The 27042-nt window shown below is 36.3% G+C and overlaps 1 protein-coding gene across 3 annotated transcripts in view; it reads left to right on the forward strand.

Annotated features, from left to right (window-relative positions):
- IFT88 (intraflagellar transport 88) overlaps nucleotides 1-27042 on the forward strand; it is a 133033-nt gene that overhangs the window by 22931 nt on the left and 83060 nt on the right. For all 3 annotated transcript variants that reach the window (XM_047852009.1, XM_047852018.1, XM_047852026.1), the window contains 11 exons: nucleotides 3071-3127; nucleotides 4252-4305; nucleotides 4939-5002; nucleotides 5742-5811; nucleotides 8694-8784; nucleotides 10379-10483; nucleotides 12127-12229; nucleotides 13064-13178; nucleotides 14975-15206; nucleotides 16867-16937; nucleotides 26259-26345. In XM_047852009.1, coding sequence (XP_047707965.1) covers nucleotides 3071-3127; nucleotides 4252-4305; nucleotides 4939-5002; nucleotides 5742-5811; nucleotides 8694-8784; nucleotides 10379-10483; nucleotides 12127-12229; nucleotides 13064-13178; nucleotides 14975-15206; nucleotides 16867-16937; nucleotides 26259-26345 — 1049 coding nt within the window. The remainder of the gene's footprint in view (nucleotides 1-3070; nucleotides 3128-4251; nucleotides 4306-4938; nucleotides 5003-5741; nucleotides 5812-8693; nucleotides 8785-10378; nucleotides 10484-12126; nucleotides 12230-13063; nucleotides 13179-14974; nucleotides 15207-16866; nucleotides 16938-26258; nucleotides 26346-27042) is intronic.

A 27042-nucleotide genomic window follows, 5' to 3' on the forward strand; every position in this document is an offset into this window, starting at 1 on the left:
CTTTTGAGTTTATTTTTGTGAATGGTGTGAGAAAGTGGTCTAGTTTCAACCTTCTGCATGTTGCTGTCCAGTTCTCCCAGCACCATTTGTTAAAGAGACTGTCTTTTTTCCATTGGATGTTCTTTCCTGCTTTGTCAAAGATGAGTTGGCCATACGTTTGTGGGTCTAGTTCTGGGGTTTCTATTCTATTCCATTGGTCTATGTGTCTGTTTTTGTGCCATCGTGGGATAAAATTCTAACTAGTTCCAAAGGACTTTATAATCTTAGGGAGGGAAATAAAATGGATACATATGTTCAAAGCATAATGTAATAAGCATTGTACAAAAAAAAGTGCAAATTGCTATGGGATGTCAAAGAAATTATTTGTCACTAGTTGGGACAATCAGACAAGGATGCTTAGAATTTAAATTTACAGTTGAATATTAAAGGGTATGTACAATTAAGATTGATCTTAAGATATGGGAGGAAAGGCATTGCAGATGAGGGTGTAAAGCAAATAAAGGAAGAGACTGTTGAATCTACTCTATCTGAAGAGATCAGTCTTATGCTTAAAAAAAAAAAAAGAACATGGATTTAGTCATTAGTAAGTAGTTAAAAGAATAATAGTCTCTTTCCTTCAGTTTGTTCGCATGGAAAAAATTGCTGAGACCCATATCCTTTCTTTTCAGCATTTTCTAAGATATGTCAGATCAAGTTTGTTAATGATTTTGTTTAAGAGTTCTGTATTTTTACTGATTTTTTGGGTTGGGGAGGCTACTGGTTCTATTAGAAAGATGTCAAAATTTACACTATGTGGATTTATTTCTTTTTTTAGGGTTTTGCTTTATTTGGAGAAAAAATATTTAGAATTATTATATTTTCAGTATAAATTGAGCCTTTTATTGTTTTTGAAAAATGTCCTATCTCTAGTAATACTGTTTGTCTCTTTTGCCAGATATTAATATGGCTACTCAAGCTCTCTTTTATCTAGCATTTGCATGATATGTCTTTCCCATCTCTTTGCTTTCAACTTTTCCGTCCATATATTTAAGATGTATTTCTCATTAGCAGAATGTAACTGAGTTCTGTTTTTGAAATGCAGTCTGAGAATCTTAGTCTTTTAGTGAAGTATTTAGTCCATTTATATTTAATGAAATTACTGATTTGGTTTTAATTTATTGTTTTATTTGCTTTTTGTTTTTTCCTGCCTCTTTTATATATCATCTCTCTCATTTCTTGCCTTCTTTTGTTTGTTTTTTATTATTCCATTTCCCCCCAGTGTTATCTTGGGAATTTACATTCTTTAACCATTCTTTTAGTGTTTTCCTAAAGATTGATTACACTACTTATCTTCAAATTATTAAAGTCTAGTATAACTTTGTATTTTACTACTTCATAGACAATGCCAGAATTTTACATTTTTTAGCAATTTTTCAGTTCTGTAATTTCTATTTATTCCTTTTTTATAGTTTCCAATTCTCTGCTGAAATTGTGTCTTATCTTTTAATTCATTGATCATATTAAGAAGCATAGTTATGTTAAAGTCTGTATCTGACATTTCCATTATATATATCCTTTTCTGAGTTTTTGTTCTTTTGTTCTCTTGGCTTTTAGTTAGGTAGTCTTGCCTCCTGTAAGTCTGGTTGTTTTTTGTTGTTGTTTTTAAGATTTTATTTTTAAGTAGTCTCTATATCTAACACAGGGCTTAAACTCACAACCCTGAGAGCTGCACACTCTACTGACTCAGCCAGCCAGGCTCCCCTGTCTGGTTGTTTTTGATTCAGTGCCAGGCAGTGTAAATGAAAAAATTCAGAGATAATTCAAGGCCGTATGTCTGAGCTGTCCAGTATAACTACTAGCTACATGTGGCTATTTACATTTAAATGATTTAAAATAAAATGTAAAAATTCAGATCCTTATTATACCAAACACATTTCAAATGCTCAACAGCCACATGTGGCTAATAGCTATCTTATCAGGGCAGATATAGAACATTTTCATCACTATAGGAAAGTTCTGTTGGATAGCACAGCTCTAGATGATCTTATCTTTCATTAGAGAATTTACTTTTGCATATAGCCCTAGAGGCACTAGGAGTCCTGGCTCACCCTAATTCAGTTAAGTTTGGGGTGATTCTAAATTGGACGTCGGTGTTTATCAGAGGTAGTATACTTCTCATTTACTTTTCAATTGTAGAGTGTAGCCTTTAGAGGTCACAGTCTGAAGCCTGGAGGATTACCAGGGCTCCAGTGTTTTATCTCTTCAGACCTGTAAGTCTGTGGAAAGCTGTGTTCAGCTTCTCAGCCATGCCTCTGAATTAAGCAGATGCCTGTTGGAGAAAAGCAGGCTTAAATGCAGGAGTACCTCTCAGGCCTTCCCTTTTCCTTATCTTGGGACCTTGTAATTTTTCACTTCCTTCTTGGTTTTCTAACACATTCAAATTGATTTTTCCTAAAGATATTTTTGTTCCCTGCTTTTTTAGTTGTTCTTATTGGGAAAGTTGTTTAAAACACAGTCCATCATAGCCAGAAGTAGAGCTCTTCTACTAACGATGTTTTAACCAAATACTTCAAACAAATATGCTTAACAACTAACATGCATAGAACATTTCCACCTACATGGCCCTATTTGATTCCAACTATAATCTTGTGATCAAGATATCCTTATTTCAGAGATAAGAAAATTTAGGTTCATAAAGATACAAATAAAAACAGCTGGTAGTAGGAGAGCTGAGAATCAAACCCAGATTCTCTGATGCCAAGTCGTATGTATTTTGTTAGGCCTAGTGGCTGGCAGTAATAAGTATGCATAATGAATGATAGATACAACCATGAATACTAATCTTTCGTGTTGGTGCCTCAGGTCATTCTAAAGCCCCCTTTTTCCTTTAAAATGAATTCTAGAATAAGTCTCCCTCTTAATACTTTAAAATACCTAGGCCCCTTAATAGTTAGGATAATTAAAGGGAAGTTATCCTAAATATTATATACTACTTCTTTACTGATGAGTCTATATTTCCCATTGCTTTTTTAGTTTTCAATTGTGTAGCTTAATCTGAATTCCATTAATTATGTCTTTTTTCCTCCCCAAGATAACTGCTAAAATACCAAGCACAGCAGTTACTAGACCTGTAGCTACTGGATATGGGGTAGGTTTTCTTAAGCTAAAAATATTAAGGTGCTTTTTCTCATCCATAAGTTGACTTTAGGCACTTCTAAATAATTTTGGCTATCTTTTCAGTCCATGACCCAGGTATGTTTTCCATTTAGGATAGTTACAAACATTGTGAAAGTCTAATTTGATTAATAGCTTTTACTATTCTAGTCATTCTGATTGTAAATTTATCAGAAAATATTTTATCATTTCTTATTTGTAAACCTTATGTTTATTGATTGACTTCCTTTCATTTTCTGTGTAATATTACCAAGTCTCGTGTATTCCATTCATATTTTATGTGGAGTTAAGTGTTATATAAATGTAATGATGTTTATAATTTTTTTAAACCTACCAATTAATACATGAAAAACATAAAGTTTGAAAAAAACTTCAGAAGCATATATTTGGGTCTTTTATTTGAGATCTTCAGAGGAAAGATGGTATATAAAAATCCATAAAGGAACATTTTTAGGTCTTGCCCAAATTTGGATGTTAGCATACATGCAGTAAAAGGGGAATGGGAGAAAAATGGAAGAATGAGGTGGAATAGCATTTCCTAGTCCTTATTATAATATTTCTTAGGGGTCAGAAAAATGGTTTTAGTACATAGCTAGAGGTCCAGGAAACTTGACTTTATACTGTTCCTTTAGATGAATAAGGAAAGCAGTCCCACACATAATGTAAGTGTGTCAAATGAAACATGCTCTTATTAATCAGCCTAAGCATGTATTACTCATAAATTTGATTTTTTTTGGTGGTGTTTTAGAACAGGAGACTGCAAACCTTTTCCGTGAAGAGCCAGGCAATTTAGGCTTTGCGGGTCAGATAGTCCCTATTGCAGTTACCAGCCTCTGTGTTTGTAGTGCGGAAGCCGCCGTAGACAGTGTGCAGACCAGTGGGGTGTAGCTGTATTTCAGGCTGAGGGTTGTGCTTCACGGAAGCTTGTTTTAGACTTTTATTGTTTAATCTTATATCTTCAGGTTATAAATGGAAAAAATTAAGTTTACTTGCCAATAGAATGAGGAAAAGAAGTTATGAAGGAAACTTTTATAACTTGGTTTTTATTAAATTAAAATATTTTTTGGAACCATTTTAATTTAGTTTTCTGTTTACTAGTCCAAGACATCCCTGGCATCATCGATGGGAAGACCAATGACAGGGGCTATTCAGGTATCTCTGTCATGTGCTTGTTCATTTTGGGCCTCTCTTGTGACTTAGAATATTCTTACCAACTTTTTTTATTACATTATTTTAAAATGTTAAAGAAAGTGTTTCTTACATAATGGCCCGGATTCTTTAAATTATGGGCTAAAGGTTGGCCTGTTCAAAATCTCTGGAGGTAAAATCTCTTTGAATTTACTCAGGTCTCAAATGAAATCCCACTGGGGAGTGGACATAGGACTGATAATTGGCTTGTGTGGTAACTCTGGGTCCCATTTTTCCTATGCTATCACTTACAACAATTCCTGAAATTTCTCTCATAGGCATATAGGAGGCCAACAAAAGTAGAGGAGTAGCCAGCTGATAACCTGTATAACTTACATGAGATCCTACATAAAAATCCATGAGTATTTCTTTTCAAACTAGGAGGAAGCCCAGTTAAAGCAAGGAATTGAAATGTTGTAGAGGAAAGGCAAAATAGAGACAGGACTGACATGGATAGGCAGAGGTGAGGAATAAGCAGGTAGTAATGAAGAAATCTGTTAAAAATTAAGACTACTGTAATGTATGTGCTTGTGCAGAACTACAAATAAGAGGTAAATCTTGTTTAAGAATACTTTTTAAATGACTTTTTCTTTCAAGGATGGAGTTACTAGGCCAATGACAGCAGTGAGAGCAGCTGGTTTTACCAAAGCAGCTGTAAGAGGTTTGTTATATTATCTCTTCTAATCATTTTTTTCAGGTATTTTCACTTTGTTATTTTCTATGTGTAAATGTTATTACCGTTTTAAAGGAAACCTGACATACCGTTGATTGTAAGGTGTGTCATTCTTTAGGTACCATTAAGAAAGGAAAGGGGTAATGAAAATGTTCTGCATCTTAATTGGAAGAGTGGTTATACTGGCATGGGATTTGTCAAAATGTACTGAATTGTACATTAAAATATGTGCATTTTTTTAAAAACTAAAAAGTGTATAAGTTATTTTATATAAGTTAGAGCTCAGTTAAAAAATTGTAGGTGAAAACAGTGCTTAAAGATGTAAGTTAAGTCATAATTTAAAAATGAAATTATTATGAAAAAATTAATGTATAGTATACCGACAAAGAAAATTAAGAACCCAATAGCAAGTCATTACTCACATGATTGATAATTTAGAGCTCACAAGAGGATAGATTACTGTAGGGGAGAAGTGAACACTGACAAGAGTTTGCTCATTTTTGTTTTCACATTTTATTCACATAGTTTTATGTAGATAAAAAATCTCGCCAATTTCTTGATACATAAAATACTTACATAGGCATAATAAAATGTCCTGGCCATTTAATAAATAGGTAACTTAAAGCATTTAATAAATAGGTAGATTAAATAACTTGTGCAAGTTTTTATGTTTTCTTCAATTATGCTGTGTCACAAGTTCACTATGAACTCTTGAATTGTGTCTCAGGCTCTGCATTTGACCCCCTTGGTCAGTCAAGGGGCCCTGCTCCTCCTTTGGAAGCCAAAAATGAAGATAGGTATGTAAATCGTTATGCTGTTGTTTTGTTGTTGTTGCATATTTTTAATTTTTATTTTCCAACGTTTATTTATTTTTGGGACAGAGAGAGACAGAGCATGAACGGGGGAGGGTCAGAGAGAGAGGGAGGCACAGAATCGGAAACAGGCTCCAGGCTCCGAGCCATCAGCCCAGAGCCCGACGCGGGGCTCGAACTCACGGACCGCGAGATCGTGACCTGGCTGAAGTCGGATGCTTAACCGACTGCGCCACCCAGGCGCCCCAATTTTTATTTTCCAAATACATAATTCTCAGTTATTTTAAAAGTTCTTGTCAGAAGCGCCCCTATGTTTATGGCAGCATTGTTTTTAACAACCAAGATATGGAAGCAGCCCATAATCGTAGCTCTTAAACTCCGTATTTGGGCTGTTGAATAAATTACACCATTTCTCTTTTTCAGTAACAGGGAGCCTCTACAGAAAATATGTTCACTTTATATCCTAGTTAATAACAACATGTTTGCTAATAAAAGTATGTTAGTTTATTTAAATAGCAGGTCATTTAGGATCCTTTCAGCTGCCAACAACAGAATACGTATCAGAAAAATACACACACATTAAGAACGTTTAGTGTGTAATAGGAAGTCTGGAGGAAGGGCATTTCTAGGTATGGTTAATTTCACTGCTCAGTAACATCACGCCTGGTTCAGCTTCTGTGTGATTCCCTTGGCCGTTTTCAAGAGCTTGCCCATCCTATCATGCCTCAAGAGCCCCGAGAGTTCAAAATCTACATGTAGTTAATAATGCCTAGAGTCAGAAAGTTCCCAGTCTTGGATCCCTTTTAAAAAGCAAAGAAAATCTTCCCGGGAGTCCCCGACCCCAAGTAAACCTGTCTTCATTTCTCACTGGTCAGAAATGCATCGCGTGCGCATGACTGAACCAAACATTTGGTAAGAGAATGAGCCTCTTGTTGACTAGCTGAGATCCTGTATGCAAGGAGGAAGGCTGGTGGTAGGTTCTGGTGTGAGTAGGTATCTAGCAGTGTGCACGTAGAGTTCATTTTCCTGGCATTTAATAGGACAGGGTAGTTACTTTTAGTGTCTTCATACAGTTCTCTTACAGGTTTTTCACTTTAAATTTTTATTTTCATATTTTAGGCTAATAATCTATAAGCAACATTTATTAGACATTTATTAAGAGTGTTTCAGAATAGATAACAGAGTTCTGTACTTCGTTGTAACCTTTATAAAACCACATCTCTTATGCTCATTGCTCCGAATTTTGTAGATTTTTAGTACACTAATAAAATTTGTATCCTACCTGACTAAATTTATTTTTATTTTTAATTTTTTTTTTCAACGTTTATTTATTTTTTTGGGGACAGAGAGAGACAGAGCATGAACGGGGGAGGGGCAGAGAGAGAGGGAGACACAGAATCGGAAACAGGCTCCAGGCTCTGAGCCATCAGCCCAGAGCCTGACGCGGGGCTCGAACTCATGGACCGCGAGATCGTGACCTGGCTGAAGTCAGACGCTTAACCGACTGAGCCACCCAGGCGCCCCTATTTTTAATTTTTTTAATGTTCGTTTATTCTTGAGAGAGACAGAGACAGAGCGTGAGGGGAGAGGCAGAGTGAGAGAGAGACACACAGAATCTGAAGCAGGCACAGGCTCTGAGCTGTCAGCACAGAGCCTGGCGTGTTGTTCAAACTCACAAATTGTGAGATCATGACCTGAGTCAGACACTTAAGCAAGCGAGCCACCCAGGCGCCCTTGCCTGACTGAATTTATAGTCAGATTCCACCAAAGAATATGCTTCTATAGACAAAGCTATACTATTAAACTTATTCCTGTATTTTTTTTTTTAATTTTTTTTTTCAACATTTATTTATTTTTGGGACAGAGAGAGACAGAGCATGAACGGGGGAGGGGCAGAGAGAGAGGGAGACACAGAATCGGAAACAGGCTCCAGGCTCTGAGCCATCAGCCCAGAGCCCGACGCGGGGCTCGAACTCACGGGCCGCGAGATCGTGACCTGGCTGAAGTCGGACGCTTAACCGACTGTGCAACCCAGGCGCCCCTCCTGTATTTTTTTTTAAAGTCCATTTGTAGAGAATTAAGTGAACTACCGTGTATTTGGAAATATTCATAGTAATATTTTATTTAGGTACTAATGTGCTTTCAGAGTATTGTGATATTTTGCTGGATGACAGTGGTAGCAAAATGACATTAGTGCTATTTTTGAAATTATTTGGGAGGACTGTGTTTGCTACAGTGGAGTCAGGATTTTTAAACTTCTTCCCATCGTTGGAAATATTCTCTAGAATTCCTATCTGGTAGTAGTCAATAATCATCATGATCATCATCTCTTTTATGGGGGCTTCAGTTTTCCTCACCTTAAGATAAAGTTTTCATTTGTCATAGGATCTGAAGAAAGGATCCACTTTCTTCTAGGGATGATACTGTAATCTCATGGGTCTTTGAATGACCTTATTTGGGTTTAAATCCTAGCTCTATAAACTAGCTGTGTGATTTTGGACATAATGCTTAACTTTCTAAACCTCAGTTTCCTTCTCAGTAAAATGAGAATAATGATAGTATTTATATCAAATGTTATTGTGAGGATTAAATGACATAATTAGGGAAAAGCATCTGGTTTAGTGTTAAATTACTAATTACTGTGCTCGGTGTGTATTTTTATTAACTAAAATATGTTATTTTTGCTGTTATCATTATATAATTACTAAAAACTGTTCATTTGCTTTTTAACGCTATTTATACATTTATCTTATTTGTGACCTATTCTTATAAAAGTGCAAAATGGACAATGTTATAAGTACATTAAATTTTAGTTTGTATTATTAGTGCTTGAATAAATCAAAGTACACCTGCTTTTTCTTTAATAGTCCAGAAGAAAAGATTAGACAATTAGAGAAGAAAGTAAATGAATTGGTAGAAGAAAGCTGTATTGCCAACAGTTGTGGAGACTTAAAATTGGTAAGTTCATAAACTCCTAGGACTCGAGATGATGAAGTGTGCGTATGTACGTGTGTGTACTTTTATATATGCACAAATACAAGCACATGTACAGGTTTCCCCCGCTATCCGAAAGTAGAGCGAAACCTTTCATAAGTCGAAATGGCATCAAGGAAGCGATTGCCATTAATTTACACTGAAAATGTTTTGAGCTTTCCCAGGCCCCAAAACTAACCTCTCTTAGGCTTTTCTGATACCTGAGGACACATCTTGCCAACCGATGCACAGACTAAGTCAAGGTCAAACACAGATGCTCACAGACAGGTCAGAGCTCTGGTGGCTTGATGCTGAGATGTCCAGGGTAGCTTCCTGAAGGGAGCGTGGGGGGGCTACTCTCGCTGCTGGGGGTCTGTATTGCCTCTGAAGGGTTTGGTGCAAAATGGACGTTGCTTCACTTCTTTTTTTCGTAAAAGCCAAAAGCCTCTTCAGGTTTCTTTTAGTTAGCGAAAACAGGTACTAATGTCTTTTGTTAAAGCAGAATGGCGTCGTGCAACCTTTTGAAAAGCGGGGGATACCCGAACAGATAAACATGTTTGTCTTGCTGTTGACTGGCTTAGAGTTTTTACTGAAGCAGTTATTTTGAAAACGTAGGCAACTGCTTCATACATAAGCTCTGATGTCAGAAATAGTTGATCGATTTTGTAATTTGTGATATTGGTCATTTCAATAGGAAACCAAATTCTAATGGATCAATTGATTGAAATTGGCAGCCTGATGGACTGTTGGATTAGACTCAGCCTGCCGAAAGGCATAGCTACCACGGTCCACATGCAGTACTGAGGGCTGTTTTCTTATTTAAAGCCTCACTACCCTAAAATATTTTTTCCTATGTAAACTGCTGCAAAATCATAGTTTGCTTTGCAGAATTCTAACTCTGTTTTTTTGTGTTTTTTTTAAATTAAATACTTTCTCTTAATTTGCTTTGTTCTCATTACTTTGATTGTCATACTATATAAATGTAATTTCTGTGACTTAGTTATTAGATTAATGAATACCATTAGAAAGAATTATTCATATAAAAGCTGTTTTTATTGCTCATAGAACCGGTACTTTTTTATCTAGCTCTAAAATAAAATCCCACGGTGAGTTAATCTGTCTGTGGTTGTCTCTGGGGGAAATTAACAAAAGGTTCTTAGCATTCTGAGCAGGATATAAAAGCCAGACTAAGCATCTGTTGTAATATTGAGTAGCATTTATTCTATTGCATGAGATGGAATTAAAATACCCAAAGTTTCAGGATTGGGAGGGAAAAGGAAGGAACTAGGTTGTCAAATCTAAATGGTGGTGGAAGGGATGGTGATAAAGAAACTTGACTTGGGGCTAATAAACTCTCCATTTTATCTGTCACATACTTCTTTGGAGGGCAGAAGGGAAGATACATGACATTTTTATTATGGTGAGCTCCACTTTAAACAAATACTCTGGGTTCTTTTGTTTTCAAAAGAGTACAGCAGGGCCTCCTGGGAATCCCAGTTTCGTGCAGATACCTCCCAAATGCATAAAATACTCATAATGAATGCTTAAAGGAATTGACAAAGTATCAACTTGATTTCAGGCCTTAGAAAAGGCAAAAGATGCAGGAAGAAAGGAGAGAATCTTGGTGAGACAACGAGAACAAGTTACAACTCCAGAAAATATCAATTTGGATTTAACTTACTCAGTAAGTATGAGAAATACCTATTGAGTGAAATTATTTTGTCTAGGATTTGTAGATTCCAAAAGTCTTTTTCCTTGTGTCTTTAGGTTTTTTTTTTCTCCCCTGTGTTTTAAATCTTATTGGACCTCAGGTGCCCAGAGTTAGATTAATAATAATCTTTATAAAGTTCATGAGGCACTCTTACTCTTGTCTTAGGTTTGTGCAAAGATCTTTTTTTTATTTATTTAGTTAATTAGTTGTTTTTAGTAACTTAGTACCCACAGGCTTACCACCCAATGACTCTATTTCTGGAAGATTGCTAATATTTATGCTCTGTATTTTGTGTGGTTATTTTAATGAGATTTTAATGTGGACTTTTGGTCTATGATTTTTAACTTCCAACTAGGCAAATAATACAATGTTCTGTGAGGGTAGTGAAAAACAACAAAAACTTAATTTCTTACAAGATTAAAAAAAAATTTTTTTTAATGTTTATTTTTTGAGAGAGAGCGAGAGAGAGAGAATGTGAATGGGGGAGGGGCAGAGAGCGAGAGAGAGAGAGAGAGAGAGGGAGACACAGAATCTGAAGCAAGCTCCAGACTCTGGGCTGTCAGCACAGAGCCTGATGCGGGGCTCGAACCCACGAACCGTGAGATCATGACCTGAGCCAAAGTCAGATGCTTAACTGACTGAGCCACCCAGGTGCCCCAAGATTTTTTTAATTCTTAAAAGACTTCCTTGATGTTTATACCACTATTTTATTTTTATTTAAAAAAAATTTTTTTTTCAACGTTTATTTATTTTTGGGGGGACAGAGAGAGACAGAGCATGAACGGGGGAGGGGCAGAGAGAGAGGGAGACACAGAATCGGAAACAGGCTCCAGGCTCCGAGCCATCAGCCCAGAGCCTGACGCGGGGCTCGAACTCACGGACCGCGAGATCGTGACCTGGCTGAAGTCAGACGCTTAACCGACTGCGCCACCCAGGCGCCCCTATACCACTATTTTAAAAGGGTGTATTTTTAGTGGGAAAAATGTTCATTTGCCAAATATATGAAAAAAAAGGACATTTGAAACTGAATAAGAATTTTTAGATGTTCGTTCTTGATAGCTAATATTTTTAAATTTCATGAAATCTTTGATGGGGGAGTAATTTCTAGTGATTTTTTTTCCCTGTGGGAAAATAATTTTGTATAACTTAGTGACTTAAATTATAATTTTGCATACAGAGAAATACTTTTTACAGTTTTGCATATAAAGAAGTGCACAAACGAAGGTTTAAGATATTTCCACATAATGTTTAATTTTTATTTACGAAGAAAATTTGGCTCAATACCTTGCTTATTCCCTTTATTACCAGCAACATTAACAATACATGTTTATTCTTTGTAGGTCTTCCTGAGATTAATGGATGGCAAATACTACCTAAATTAGAAAGAATACTTAGAAAATTAAGGTGCAGTTTGGAGGACAGTTATGCTTATCTTAATGTTCTCGTTCATTTGGAATGCAAGATATTTCTCTGTATGCTTTACTTCCTCACTAGTGGAGTATCTTGATATAGGCATCTAGTTTTGTTAGGTATAGGATGTTAATCTCTTAAAAGATTATAGGCAAAAGGGCCTAAAATGGTCATTATGTGTCTTTTTGCCTTGTTTTTTTCCTTAGGTTCTTTTCAACTTGGCCAGTCAATATTCAGCGAATGAAATGTATGCTGAAGCACTAAATACATACCAAGTTATAGTGAAAAATAAGATGTTTAGCAATGCAGGTGGGTGTGTATAGTCAGTTTGCCCAATAAATATAGTTCTTTTTCTTTTGAGTTTGTCGAAGTAATTTCTGCACCCAACATGGGGCTCAAACTCACAACCTCGAGATCAAAAGTCATGTGCTGCACTGACTGAGCCAGTCAGGCACCCCAAATACAGTTTTTTTGTAGTGTTAATTTACATTTCCCCACTTTATGTTTCCTTATATAATCTATGCTCTAAACAAATTTGTTTTTATAAAGAAGCGTCCTACTTAAAGATACTACCTACATGAAAATCTGCATAATCTACATAAATACAAATGAAGAAATACAGTTGGTATGCGATAGATTGCCTAATAGTAAACAAAAAATATATTCTGTCATCACAGGTAGAATGAGCCAGGGCAATCCCATCAAACATGCTTTCACTTATAAATTTATCCCCAAGAGACTATAGTTTAGTAGCATATATGTGTAATTTTTTGGTAGTTGTATTAAAGTTATCAGAATATCAGAATATCGTTTTCTTTAATATATTAAAATGTGTGTGGCATTAGTGAGTTTAATTTTAAAATCCCACTTTTTACAAAATAACACAATTCCAGTTTTACAATGTAAATCACTTGTTCTCCAGCCATATTTTCAGGGCTCCATCTGTCTTAAGTTCCATTTCCTCACAGAAGATTGGTGTGTAGGTATACGAAAATAGTGTAACTATTTTAAAGTGAGAATTTTAGGTAGTGTCTGAAGCTTCACAACTTGAGAAAAACTTCAAAGAACATGAATTAAGGTCATCTTAAATAGAGAAAAAATTAAGAAAATAGAATATTACATATTCATTATCTTTTTAATTAGGAAGATTGAAAGTGAATATGGGAAATATTTATTTAAAGCAAAGAAATTATTCCAAAGCCATTAAATTCTACCGAATGGCACTAGATCAAATTCCAAGCGTCCATAAAGAAATGAGGTAAGTTTACATAGTGATGACTTGGTGAAATTTAAGTGTTATTTTCAGAAACAAGATAACTCTAATGACCTGTTGTCAGTGGGTTGAATATTTTGAGGTGTTTGTACATGTGAAGTGTTAGATTTATGTTGTATCTGTAGTATTTTGGTCTATTCCCCTTCTGACTACTTGCACACATTCGTGTAATGACAAGTTAAAGGTTAAAGATATAATATGTAATCAACTGAAATAAAACTGAGCTAATTGGCCTATACAGTGGGTAACCCAGCAGGCCATTAGCAGCAAATAAGTCACTGCCAACACAGAATCAAAACACTGCTTTAGAATATAATAGACTTTAGAATGTTTTAATTTCTAAAAGGCTAGAAATTAAGACCACCATATATTCTTGCTGTAGATTGCAAATGAAACAATGAAAGGAAGAGATTGCATTTGAATCTTAGAAGAGGGGATAGGAGGAGGAAGCTGAGATATATTCTATTCCTACCATATTTCAAGAGCAGAAACAGTAAATTACCTGATGGTCTGGTAATAACCTTGAGAACATAGAAGGTTTCCAGGATATTTACCGGTCATAATTGTCCCTAGGCGCTTAGTACAGTTCCTCTGTGAAAGTTAATTTATTTGTAAATGCCACCTTTAATGATTATTTGTTTCTGAACAGTGCATCATTATCATTGGGAAATATCTAGCTTCTAGGACACAATGCCCTTAGGCACTTTTAACACAGGTGAGCCCAAGGCTTTGAGCATTGTAGGATAGCTTATGTCAAGTGCTTAATTATCAATAATCAAGAGGTGCTGTAGTAACTAAGTTAAGGAACTGATGGTAAGAACAAGAGTGCTCAAGAAAGGTGTACTTGTGACAGGTTATTTAAGTGAGGAAGAGAAAAAGGGTAATATTCCAGACAAAGGGAAAATCGAGAAGAGTCAAGGAAATAACAGTATTCATGATCTGATCAGAATAAATGAATTTAGTTGAAACAGAGATATTATGTTGAGGAGTAGTTAGAAATAAGATGGGATTACATTCATAATCCCATCTACATCCCTTTGAAGAGGATGTAGAGAAATTGGAAACCTCATACATTGGGGTATATAAAATAGTACAGCCAATTTGGAAAATAAGTATGGAATTTCTTAAAAAGTTGAACACAAATTTACCAGTGGACCAGTAATTCAACTTCCAGGTATATATCCAAGAGAAATGAAAACATGCTGTTACAAAGGATTGTATGTGAATGTTCATAGCATTATTCCTAATAGCCCAAAAGTGGAAACAGTCAAATGTCTGCCGAGTAGGCAATGGGTATATAAAATGTGGTGTATTCATATTATGGAATACTATTTGCAAATATAAAAGGAATGGAGAACTGATAGATGCTAAGAATGGAGGAACCTTCAAAAGATTATGCTAATTAAAAGAAGCCAGGTATAAAATACTGTATATTATATGACCCCCATTTATATGCAATGTTTAGAAAAGGCAAATCCAGAAAGAAAGTAGGTTAATGATTGCCTAGGGCAGGAAGTGAGAATGGGGAGTGGCTGCTAATGAGCACAGATTTTCCTTTTAGGATAATGGAGTTGAGTTAATATTTTCACAGCTGTGTAGATACAGCAGCAATCACTGAATTGTATAGTTAAAACAAGTGAGCTTAGGTAAGTTAAACTTCAGTAAAGCTTTAACAAAACAAAGCAAAAGTGGGAAAGAAAAGGATACTATCTGTGGAGTGTCTTGACTATTGTACTAAACGCATTGGACTTTTAAACTCATCCATGTTTCTTTTTCTTTAGGATTAAAATCATGCAGAACATTGGTGTTACATTTATTAAAACTGGTCAATATTCAGATGCCATTAATTCATTTGAGCACATAATGAGTCTGGCACCAAATCTGAAGGCAGGCTTCAACCTGATTCTTAGTTACTTTGCTGTTGGAGATCGAGACAAAATGAAGAAGGCGTTCCAAAAATTGATTGCGGTTCCATTAGAAATCGATGAAGATGATAAATATATCTCACCAAGTGTGAGTATGAAGATAACTGCTGTGTAGCTAGCTGTTAGTTGTCCGTGCTTTTCTGTTTCCAGAAATGAGAGTTAGATGGATGACTTTTTAGGTTTCTCCTAGCCCTATATTAATGTGTTTTAATTAATCAAATTTAATTAATGTGCTTTTACCAGTTTCATTTGTTACTTAAGTTAAATGGTTGAGAATGGGACTCTGTTGAAATAGGGCTAGAGATTATGGTTAAAACTGACTTTACAATTTTATTGAGAAAAGGGAAAATCTTACAAAAATATGATTAGATGTCATTCCTTAAGTATAATATCTTGACCAAGGAACCCCTAAATCCTTGGTTTTTTTACTATTTTTTTCAGTCATTTATGAACAGAGGAAGCTCAAACTATACTAAATATATCACAAATGAAAAGAAGTAGTTCCTTATCCTTATGCATAGGGTAGAGCATAATAAAAAATTCCTATTTTCAAAGACCTGAGGAAATATTATATAATGTTAAGTGAAAAACCAAATGAAAAAAAAAAAAGATATGCACACACCCATACACGAACACAAACTGAAAGGAAATACACCAAAATAGAAACAGTAGTTTCCAGGGAGTGAGATGATTTTTCTTAATGTTTTTAAAATATTTTCCAGAGTTTTACATATAAATTATTGGTATGCTGCCATATTATTTTCTATTAAACCAAACAGCATGAAATTGCCTGTATTTATAGATCAAAAATAGGAGAATAATGCCAATTTCATAAATTGAATTAATAGATTTGTTAATAGATTGTAAGGGTATTACCGCCTAGCTGTTGGCTGCACCATACAATACTTAACTCTTCTTATGCCTCAGTTCTTTATATGCAATACAGGAATTTATAATAACCTACTTTATAGGGTTGTGAGGATTAAGTGAGATAATGCAAGTGAAATGCTTATTAAAACAGTACCTGGAACATAGCATGTGCTATGTAAACATTAATTATATATATTGTTTTTATTGAGAAGAAATTTATGTTGTGAAAAAATCTATTTTTAATAAAGAGTAGAGATATGGATTACTAAATAATTTGATGATCATTACATCATTTACATTTGAGTTTAGAATTTATAATATCGCACAGCTTCTGTGTACTTGGTCCTGTTCTATCCGGCCTGACCTTTTATCAGCTGCTCAGAATCTGTTAGTTCAAGTAGAATGTGATAGATAATCAGGAATAAGAAAAGTTCTACTTTACATAAGGGAAAACAGTTTAGAAAGATTAATTTACTCTACTAACTAACTTAGTGGTGTGTTTGATTAGAAATCCAAGCTCTTAGGGGCACCTGGGTGGCTCAGTCGGTTCAGCTCTTAGGGGCACCTGGGTGGCTCAGTCGGTTCAGCTCTTAGGGGCACCTGGGTGGCTCATGTCTGACTTCGGCTCGGGTCATGATCTCACGGTTCGTGAGTTCAAGCCCTGCCTCGGGCTCTGTGCTGATAGCTCGGAGCCTGGAGCCTGCTTCGGATTCTGTGTCTCCCTCTTTCTCTGCCCCTTCCCCGCTCATGGTCTGTCTCGGTCTGTCTCGGTCTGTCTCTCAAAAATGAATACACTTTAAAAAAAAAAAAAAAAGAAATCCAAGTTCTCAGTATTTGCTTCTGAATTAATCACTTTTTTCCCAATTTTATTTTCCCAGGATGATCCACATACTAACTTAGTAATCGAAGCTATAAAAAATGATCATCTAAGGCAAATGGAACGTGAACGGTAATACTTTGCACACTTTAGTAACATAGGTTTAATTTTTATGAGTTGAATATACATTCTGATTATTTCTCTCAAGACTTGTTGTATTCAGTATATTAAATAGTGCTATTGTTTCACCAATTCTGTACATTACTAGATTCTCTTTTCTCCTAAATAATCACAGTCCTCGGGCTGACCCCAGTTATTCTTGTCCAGTTACTCTTACTATTGTCTTATAATTCACTTCTCCTCTGCATTTGGTGCAATGTTGCAACTTTGTTTATACTACCTTTCTTTAACAAATTGTATCTTTATGTATTTTTGTCCAGCTTCCCAATTAAATTTCAACTCCCAAAGACAAAATTGTACTTTTTTCTTCCTTCCTCCAGTATGGTACCTAGACTCTGCCAACTATGGTTTGAAAGTTCTAATATGTATTGAACATGCAACAGGTATATTAGAAGTATATCACACAATAGAGAGCCTTTAATTTTTTAAATTGTGGTAAAATACACATAGCATAAAATTTACCATCTTAATCATGATGCATAAGAAAGACTTCATGGTTTGGTAGTGTTAAATGCATTCACGTTTTATAACCAGTCTTCAGAACTCGTGTGTGTAGGTATTGGGTCATATGCTAAATCTATTTTTTAATTTTAAAATTATTTTTATTTATTTATTTGTAATTCCAGTGTAATTAATGTTATATTAGTTTCAGGTATACAATATAGCGATTCAACAATCCTGTGCATTCCTCAGTGCTCACCACGATAAGTGTGCTCTTAATCCCCTTCACTTATTTCACCCCAGAACTCTTTGTATCTTCGTAATCTGCATCTCTACCCATTGAACAACATTTCTCCAGGTCCTGCCCCCAGCACCAAACACCCACCGTTCTCCTTTCTGTTACTATGAATTTGCTTTATTTGCCTCATGTAAATGAAATTATAGTACACTTATAATGTCTACAAGGTCCTTCCATGCTGTAGCATGTGATAGGATTTCCTTCTTTTATAAGGCTGAATAAGATTTCATCATATGCGTGGAAGGTCCTTAATTTTTAGAAATTAGTTTAAAAAAATTTTTTTTATGTTTTTATTTTATTTTTAAGAGAGAGAGACAGAACATGAGGAGGCTAAGGGGCAGAGAGAAAGGGAGACACAGAATCCGAAGCAGGCTCCAGGCTCTGAGCTGTCAGCACAGAGCCCGACGCGGGGCTCAAACTCACAAACTGTGAGATCATGACCTGAGCCAAAGTCGGACACTCAACCTACTGAGCCACCCAGGCACCCCAGAAATTAGTTTAACTTTAAAAATTAGTTTAGGGGTGCCTGGGTGGCTCAGTTGGTTAAGCGTCTGTCCGACTCCTGATTTCAGCTCAGGTCACGATCTCACAGTTTGTTGAGATTGAGCTCCATATCAGGCTCTGCACTGACAGTACAGCTGCATGGAAGTCTTTTTCTCCCTCTCTCTGCACCTCCCCCTCTCACACATGTATTCTCTCTCTCTCTCCCTCTCGAACTTAAAACATTAGTTTAGCATTAAAAATAACTGACTTCTTCTGGGAAGATGAGTAGACCTAGTTTTCCCTGTTATTCCCACTAAATACAAATAAAACCTTGGAAATTATGTATAAAATACAAGAAGAAAGGTGGAGAGAAGAGGGCAGATCAGCAAAGGACCTCAGGACCTGAGGAACAACATGGCAGTGAGTCCCCTCATCTTTCCCAGACTTGTATGTGAAGAATTGCCAGTTAGAAAACATCAGTGGGTATATTTTAAAAAACAAACAAAAAGCCCCAAGAAAAGCCCAATTTTCTAGCCAGAGGACAAGGAAAGGAACAGTCTATCGAGACTGAAAACTTTTAGACAAATACTGCGCACACAAACTACGGCCCCACTCCTGTGCCTGCCAACAAAAGTCAAGTGGGAGCCTGGCTTCCCACTCTGAAAAGGCTGTAAGGAGACACTCCATATCCCAAAAGACCAAGTAGGGAGCCAGGACTTTAATCTCCACAGACCCTTGATGAGTCCCAGCAGTCTTTGGTTTCAGCAGATAGCACATGGGGAGCCTGGAATTCTACTCCATCAGAGTAATGAAGCACTCCTTCCCCTCTCTCTGGTATCGGAGAAGATGGTGGAGAATCAAAACTTTCATCATCACTCAGTGGTCACAAGGCCACCCCACTATGGTGTCAATAGGGACCGTGGTAGAAGCAGGAACTCCTACCCCATCCAGCAGAAACAAGGACTTCTTCCTGCCTCGAGTATCAAAAAAGGCCGTGTGGGGAAACCTGGACATCTGTTATCTGGCACTCATAAGGTGGTGTCTCTTCTCCCCCTGCTAGAGCAGTGTCAAGAAAGCAGCTAAAACAGACTTAAATAAAAATTCAGAGTATTATAATGTAGAAATATCCAAGCTTTTTTTAAATGTTTTAATTTTTGAGAGAGACCGAGAGTGTGAGTAGGGGAGAGGCAGAGAGAGACAGAGGATCTGAAGCGGGCTTCGCACTGACAGCAGAGAGCCTGATGTGGGGCTCGAACTCACAAAGCACAAGATCGTAACTTGAGCCAAAGTTGGACACTTAGCTGACTGAGCCACCCATGCGCTCCATGTAATGTCCAAGTTTTGATCAAGAATCACTCATCATAAGGAGGTAGGATGATTTCAAACCAAATGAATGAAAAATCTAATCAATAGATGCCAATATTATTAGGACAAAGATGTTAGAATTATCTGGCAAAGCAAATGTGATACAAATGCTTCAGCAAGCAACTATGAGCATGCTTAAAGCAAATTTAAAAGTAAAAACCCTCAGAAAAGAAGTCTCTGCAAATATAAAGAAGCACCAAATGGAAAATTTTAACTTTTTTGAAAAATACAGTAATTCAAATAAAAAGCCTGGTGGATGGGCTCCACAGGAAAATAAAGGGGAAATGGAAAGATTCAGTGAACTGGAAGATGAAAAATGGAAATTACCCAGTCTGAACAACAGAGAGAAAATAGACCAAAAACCAGAAATGAAGAGAGCCTAAGTGATATCTGGGACTATAACAAAAGACCTGCCATTCGCATTATCTGTGTCTTGGATGGAGAGGAGAAAGAGATTGGGCTAAAGAAATAGTGGCTGATAAAATTCCCCAAATTTGATGAAAGAAATAAATATACGATACAAAAAAATGATTAATACCAAAAAGAGTAAACCCAAGGAAATCCATGTGAAGATACATTATGATTAAACTTCTGAAAATTAAAGATAAAAAGTCTTGAAAGAAGACAAAGAAAAACAACACATAAGGGAAAGCAATTAGAATGATAGTGGAAAAGCCTTAAATTAATACTCTAAGCTGTCAGATTAATAAACTAGAAAAAGAAAAGCAAAATCAGCCAAAAGAAGAAATAATAACAGAAATCATTAACATTGAAAAAAAGAAATATCAATGAAACACAGAGCTGATTCTTTGAATAGATCAATAAAATTGAGAAACTTACAGCAAAACTGACAAAAAATAGAGAAGACACAAATTACCAGTATCAGGAACAAAACAGGATCTATCTCTACAGACTTAGCAGACATCAAAAAAGATAATAAGGGAATACTACAAGCAACCCTGTACCCATAAAGTTGACAGCTTGGACAGAATGGGACCACTCTCTGGAAAAACACAATGACCACAACTCACCTAATGTGATTTAATTTGTAATTTTGAAACACCCCAAAAAGAGATCTCCAGGCCCATATGGTTTTACTAGGGAGTTCTAGGAATTAACATCAGTTCTATACAGTTTATTCCAGAAGATAGTTCATTTTATGGGGCTAGTATTCCCCTGATACCAAAATAAGACAAAAAAAGAAAAAAAAAAAAAAAAAAGAAACAACAGATCTAAAAAACAATGAGTATAATAAAGGATATCAATAGAATAGAGGACAAAACCACATCATCATCTCAGTTTAAACCAAAGAAAAAGATCAAGTGGGATTTATTCCTGGGCTACAGGGCTGGTTCAATATTTGCAAATCAATCAATGTGATATACCACATTAATAAAAGAAAGGATAAGAACCATATGATCCTCTCAGTAGATGCAGAAAAAGCATTTGACAAAATACAGCATCCATTCTGGATAAAAACCCTCAAGAAGGTAGGGATAGAAGGAATATATCTCAACATTCTAAAGCCTATATATGAAAGACCCTCAGATAACATCCTCAGTAGGGAAGAACTGATAGCTTCCCCCCTCAGGTCAGGAACACAACAAGGATGTCCGCTGTCACCACTGTTGTTCAACATAGTCCTGGAAGTCCTAGCCTTGGCAATCAGACAACAAAAAGAAAAGGCATACAAATCGGCAAGAAAGAAGTCAAACTTTCACTCTTGACAGATGACATGATACTCTGTGTGGAAAACCCAAAAGACTCCTAGAATTGAGACATGAATTCAGCAAAATTGCAGAATATAAAATCAACGTATGAAAATCAGTTGCATTTCTGTACACCAATAATGAAGCAGCAGAAAGAGAAACCAAGGAATCGATCCCATTTACAATTGCACCAAAAGCCATAGAATACCTAGGAATAAACCTAACCAAAGTGGTAAAAGATCTGCACACTAAAAACTATAGAAAGCTTGTATAAGAAATTAAAGAAGACACAAAGAAATGGAGAAACATCCCATGCTCATGGATTGGAAGAACAAATATTGTTAAATTGTCTATACTACCAAATGCAATCTACACATTCAATGCAATCCCTGTCACAGAAACACCAGCATTCTTCACGTAGCTAGAACAAACCTAAAATTTGTATGGAACCAAAAAAGACACCAAATAGCCAAAGTTATGTTGAAAAAGAAAACGCAAACTGGAAGCATCACAATTCTGGACTTCAAATTGCATTACAAACCTGTAATCATCAAGACAGTATGGTACTGGCACAAAAACAGATGCTTATAGGTCAGTGGAACAGAATAGAGAACCCAGAAGTGGACCACAATGTATGGGCAATTAATCTTTGACAAAGCAGGAAAGAATATCCAGTGGAGTATCTTCAGCAAATGATGTTGGGAAAACTGGACGGCGACCTGCAGAAGAATGAATCTGGACCACTTTCTTGCACCATAGACAAAAATAAATTTAAAATGGATGAAAGACCTAAATGTGAGACAGGAAACCATCAAAATCCTACAGGAGAAAACAAGGCAACAACCTGTTTGACTTTGGCTGCAGCAACTTCTACTAGACCTGTCTCTGGAGGTGAGGGAAAATGAACTACTGGGACCTCATCAAGATAAAAAGCTTCTGGAGGCGCCTGGGTGGCTCATTCAGTTAAACATCCGACTCTTGGTTTCTGCTCAGGTCATGATCTCACAGTTGTGAGATCAAGCCTTACATCGGATGCTGTGCTGACAGCACTGAGCCTGCTTGGGATTCTCTCTCTGTCTTTCTCTCTGCCTCTCCTCCACATGTGTACAAACTCTCTCTCTCTTCAAATAAATTTTTAAAAAGTTAAAAACCTTCTGCACAGTGAAGGAAACCAACAAAACTAAAAGGCAACTGATGGAATGGGAGAAGATATTAGCAAGAATATGGGAGAAGATATTAGACACACCAGATACAGGGTTAGTATCAAAAATCTATAAAGAACTTACCAAACTCAACACCCAAAAAACAAATAATCCCGTCAAGAAATGAACCAAAGACACGAATGAACACTTTTCCAAAGAAGACGTCCAGATGGCTAACAAACACATGAAAAGATGCTCAAGATCACTCATCATCAGGGAAACACAAATCAAAACCCCAATGAGATGCCACCTCACACCTGTGAGAATGGCTAAAATTAACTCAGGAAAAAACAGATGTTGGTGAGGATGCAGAGAAAGGGGAACACTTTTGTGCTGTTGGTGGGAATGCAAATTGGTGCAGCCACTCTGGAAAACAGTATGGAGGTTCCTCAAAAAATGTGAAGTAGAACTGCCCCTTAGGGTAGCAATTGCACTACTAGGCATTTATCTAAAGGATACAGAAATGCTGATTTGAAGGGGCACCTGCACCCCAGTGTTTATAGCAGTGCTATCAACAATTAGCCAAATTATGGAAAGAACCCAATGTTTATCGACTGAAGAACGGATAAAGAAGATAAAAAAGAATGAAATCTTGCCATTTGCAGCAATGTGGATGGAACTAGAATGTATTATGCCAAGCAAAATAAGTCAGTCAGAGAAAGACAAATATGATTTCATTCGTGTGGAATTTAGGAAATAAAACAGGTAAACATAGGTGAAGGGAAGGAAAAATAAAAACAGAGGAGCGCCTGGGTGGCTCAGTCGGTTGAGCATCTGACTCTTGATTTCCACTCGGGTTAGGATCTCATGGCTTGTGAGTTCAAGCCCTTCATTGGGAATCCCTGCTTGGGATTCTCTCCTTCTCCCTCTTGCTGCCCGTCCCCTGCTTGTACTCTCGCTCTCTTGCTCTCTTGCTCTCTCAAAAGAAATAAAGTTAAAAAAAAAAAAAACAGAAGGAGGCAAACCTTTAGAGACTCTTAAAAACAAACAGGGTTGCTAGAAGGTGGGGGGGGCTGGGCTAAATGGGTGATGGGCATTAAGGAGGACACTTGTTTGGATGAGTACTGGGTGTCGTATGTAAGTGATGAATCACTAAATTCTACTCCTGAAACCAGTACTACACGGTATGTTAACTAACTTGAATTTAAATAAATAAATTTTAAAAATGTTTTTGATAAAATCTAGTGTGCTTTGATGCTAAACAAACAAAACAAACCTCAAGAGGCTAGAAGTAGAAAGGAAGTTCCTCAATCTGATAAAGGACATTTATGAATAACCCACAGTTTGACATAATATTTAATGGGGAAAGACTAAATGCTTTCCCCCTTAGATCAGAAACAAGATAAGGAAACAGAAACAAGATATTATTCACTCTTACCAATTCTATTCAACATCGCACTAGGGGTTCTAACTATGGAAATTAGGCAAGAAAATGAAGTAAGAGACATCCAGATTGGAAAGAAAAGTAAAACTATGTCTGTTTAGAGACCACATGATCTTATACATGGAATATCCTACATAAGATTTTAGAATCCACTAAAAAACAATTACAACTAGTAGGTTCAGCAAGCTTGCAGAGTAAGAGATCAAAATATACGCATCAATACTACACTGATGTACTATATAGTACCAGTGAAGTATCCAAAATTAAACTCGTCATTGCATTTACAGTAGCGTAAAAAATAATTAGGAATAATATTAACAAATGAAATGTAAAATTTATACTCTGAAAACTATAAGACATCGTTGAAGGATATGCTAGGTCAATGGGAAGACCTCCCATTTTTGTGGGGAGGCACTTAATGTTATGTGTTATGATGGCAGTCCTCCCCAAATTACTTTATAGATGCAGTGTAATCCATATCAAAATCCGAGCATTGGTTTTTAGAAAGTGACAAGTTGATCCTAAAACTCATATGGAAATATAACGGATCCAAACCAGCCAAAACAGGTTGAAAAATGAAGAGCCAAGTTGGAGGGCTTATATACTACAAAGCTACCCCAATCAAGCGTGGTAGCACTTTATGCTAGTTAGCGTAAAGATAGACATAGAAATCAGGATAGAATTGAGAGTCCAGAAATAAGCTCTTGTATTTATAATTAACAAAAGTGCCAGGACAATTCGATGGGGGAAAAGATAGTCTTTTCAACGAATGGTGCTGGGACAATTGAATATCCTCATGGGAGAGAATGAAGTTGTGCCTCTCTCACACCATATACAAAAATTACTTTAAAATAGATCATAGACCTAACTGTAAGAGCTAGAACTGTGAGGAAAAAACAAGTAATTATTGTTGATCTTGTGTTAGGCAGTGACTTCTTAGATATGACACCAAAAGCACACCAAAAGGAAAAAAAATAGGTAAATTGGACTTCATCACAATTAAAACTTTTGTTCTTCAATGGACACCATCAAGAAAGTGAAAGACAGCCCACTGAATGGGAGAAAATTTTTGCAAACCATGTATCCAAGAAGGGACTTATTTCTCCAATATAAAAAGAACTCTTCTAACTCAATAATAAAAAGGCCAATAACCCAGTTAAAAACATACAAAGGATCTGAGTAGACATTTCTTCAAACTAGGTATGCAAATGCCCAGTAAGCTCTTGAAAAGATGTGTTAACTTCTATACTTAGGAAAATGCAATTCAAAACCTCAACCAGGTACCAATTCATACCCACTTGTATGACTAATCAAAAGACAGATAATAGCACATGTTGGTGAGGATGTGGAGAAATCGAAATCTTGCATGCTGGTGGCAGGAATGTAAAATGCTACAGCCGCTTTGGAAAACAGTTTGGAAGTTCCTGCAAAGGTTCTTCAGCAAAAGTTCCTCATACTTAACCCAGCAGTTTCTCTTCTTAGGTGACTAGAGCATACATTCACACAGTAACTTCACACAAATGTTCATAGAAGCAGCATTTATAATATCCAAAAAGTAGAAACAACCGAATGTCCACAACTGTTAAATGGATAAAGAATATATAGTCTATCCATATAATGGAATATTATTTGGCCACAAAAAGAAATGAAGGACCAATACATGCTACAATAAACACGAACCCTGAAAACATGATAAATAAAGGAGGCAGTCACAAAAGACTGTATGTCTATGATTCCATTTATATGAAAGGTACAGATTAGACAAATCTGTGGAGACATGTAGTAATTCAGTTTTACCATTTACCGTACACACTCTTCTTCAGTGGTCATTTTTACCCTCTCCTTTCATGGCCATGGACAGTGCAGTTATATAGCTTCAGCTGCAGAGCTTTGTGCTCCTCCAGTGTTTGTTTTTGATTTGTCGGCATGCACTGAAAAAAAAGAAAGACTTGGGGCGCCTGGGTGGCTCAGTCGGTTAAGCGTCCGACTTCGGCTCAGGTCACGATCTCACGGCCCGTGAGTTCGAGCCCCGCGTCGGGCTCTGTGCTGACAGCTCAGAGCCTGGAGCCTGCTTCGGATTCTGTGTCTCCCTCTCTGTCCCTCCCCCGCTCATGCTCTGTCTCTCTTTCTCTCAAAAATAAATAAACATTCAAAAAAAATTTTTTTTAATTAAAAAAAAAGTTAAAATTGGTCCAGAAGGCAGTCATGCCTTGCTAGTCCCATTTCGTAGCCATGGTTGTCAACCTAACTTACGGACAGATTTCTAGTGTAGCTGTCCATCTAGTAGACTTTGATGGTATGTTAGCTTTGACAGACAATGTTTATACTTAAAAAGATCCAAGCTCTCTATACCATGTTTCTAAACAATACTTTTTTGTGTCTTTGATACAGGAAAGCTATGGCAGAAAAATACATCATGACAGCTGCAAAACTCATTGCTCCTGTAATTGAAACATCTTTTGCTGTAGGTTATGATTGGTAAGAGAGAAGAAATTCAGTATAACTGGATGCTATGTTGTTTTTATAATACATACTTTTATTGATTTTAAAATTTTATTAGAAGGGTGAGTAATTATGAATGTTTATTTCTACTTATCAGGCAAATAATATTATATGACAAAATCTATATAGGGCATTCTAAAAGTAAAAGTTTTCCTTATTGCGCATGTCATTTCTTAGGGAAAACTTTCTATCCTGAGGAATAGCTCTCACGTGTAAAGGGGCTGTTGTCTCCTGATGTAACCTGTTTTGTAAATAGAAGTGAAGAGTTGGAAAAGTCTTAGATCATTTGCTGAATGAGTAGTGAATCTTCCACCCAGTACAAGAATCCCTTTGTAGCATCCCATATAGGTAGCCATTTAATCTCTGCTTGGAGTCTTCTGGTATTCAACTCATTTGTTTCATTTCTGAACATCTTTAAGGGGTAGAACATCTTTCTTTTGAACCCAAAGTTACCCCTCATGGAACTTTTTTCTGTGTTCTTTCAAGCAATCATGGACTCAGTCTGTGACCTCTTCTATATTGTGTCTTAGAGAATTTTAAAAATTCAAGATACATGTACCTAGTTACAGAGTCAAGTACAGAAGTATTACTGTCTTAGCTTGCTTGCTTTCTGTTTTTTTTTTAATTGAGATATAATTTACATGTAACATTACATCAGTTTCAGGTATATAAC

The sequence above is a fragment of the Prionailurus viverrinus genome, chromosome A1 (assembly GCF_022837055.1).
Source record: "Prionailurus viverrinus isolate Anna chromosome A1, UM_Priviv_1.0, whole genome shotgun sequence".
In the NCBI taxonomy this organism is placed as follows: Eukaryota; Metazoa; Chordata; class Mammalia; order Carnivora; family Felidae; genus Prionailurus; species Prionailurus viverrinus.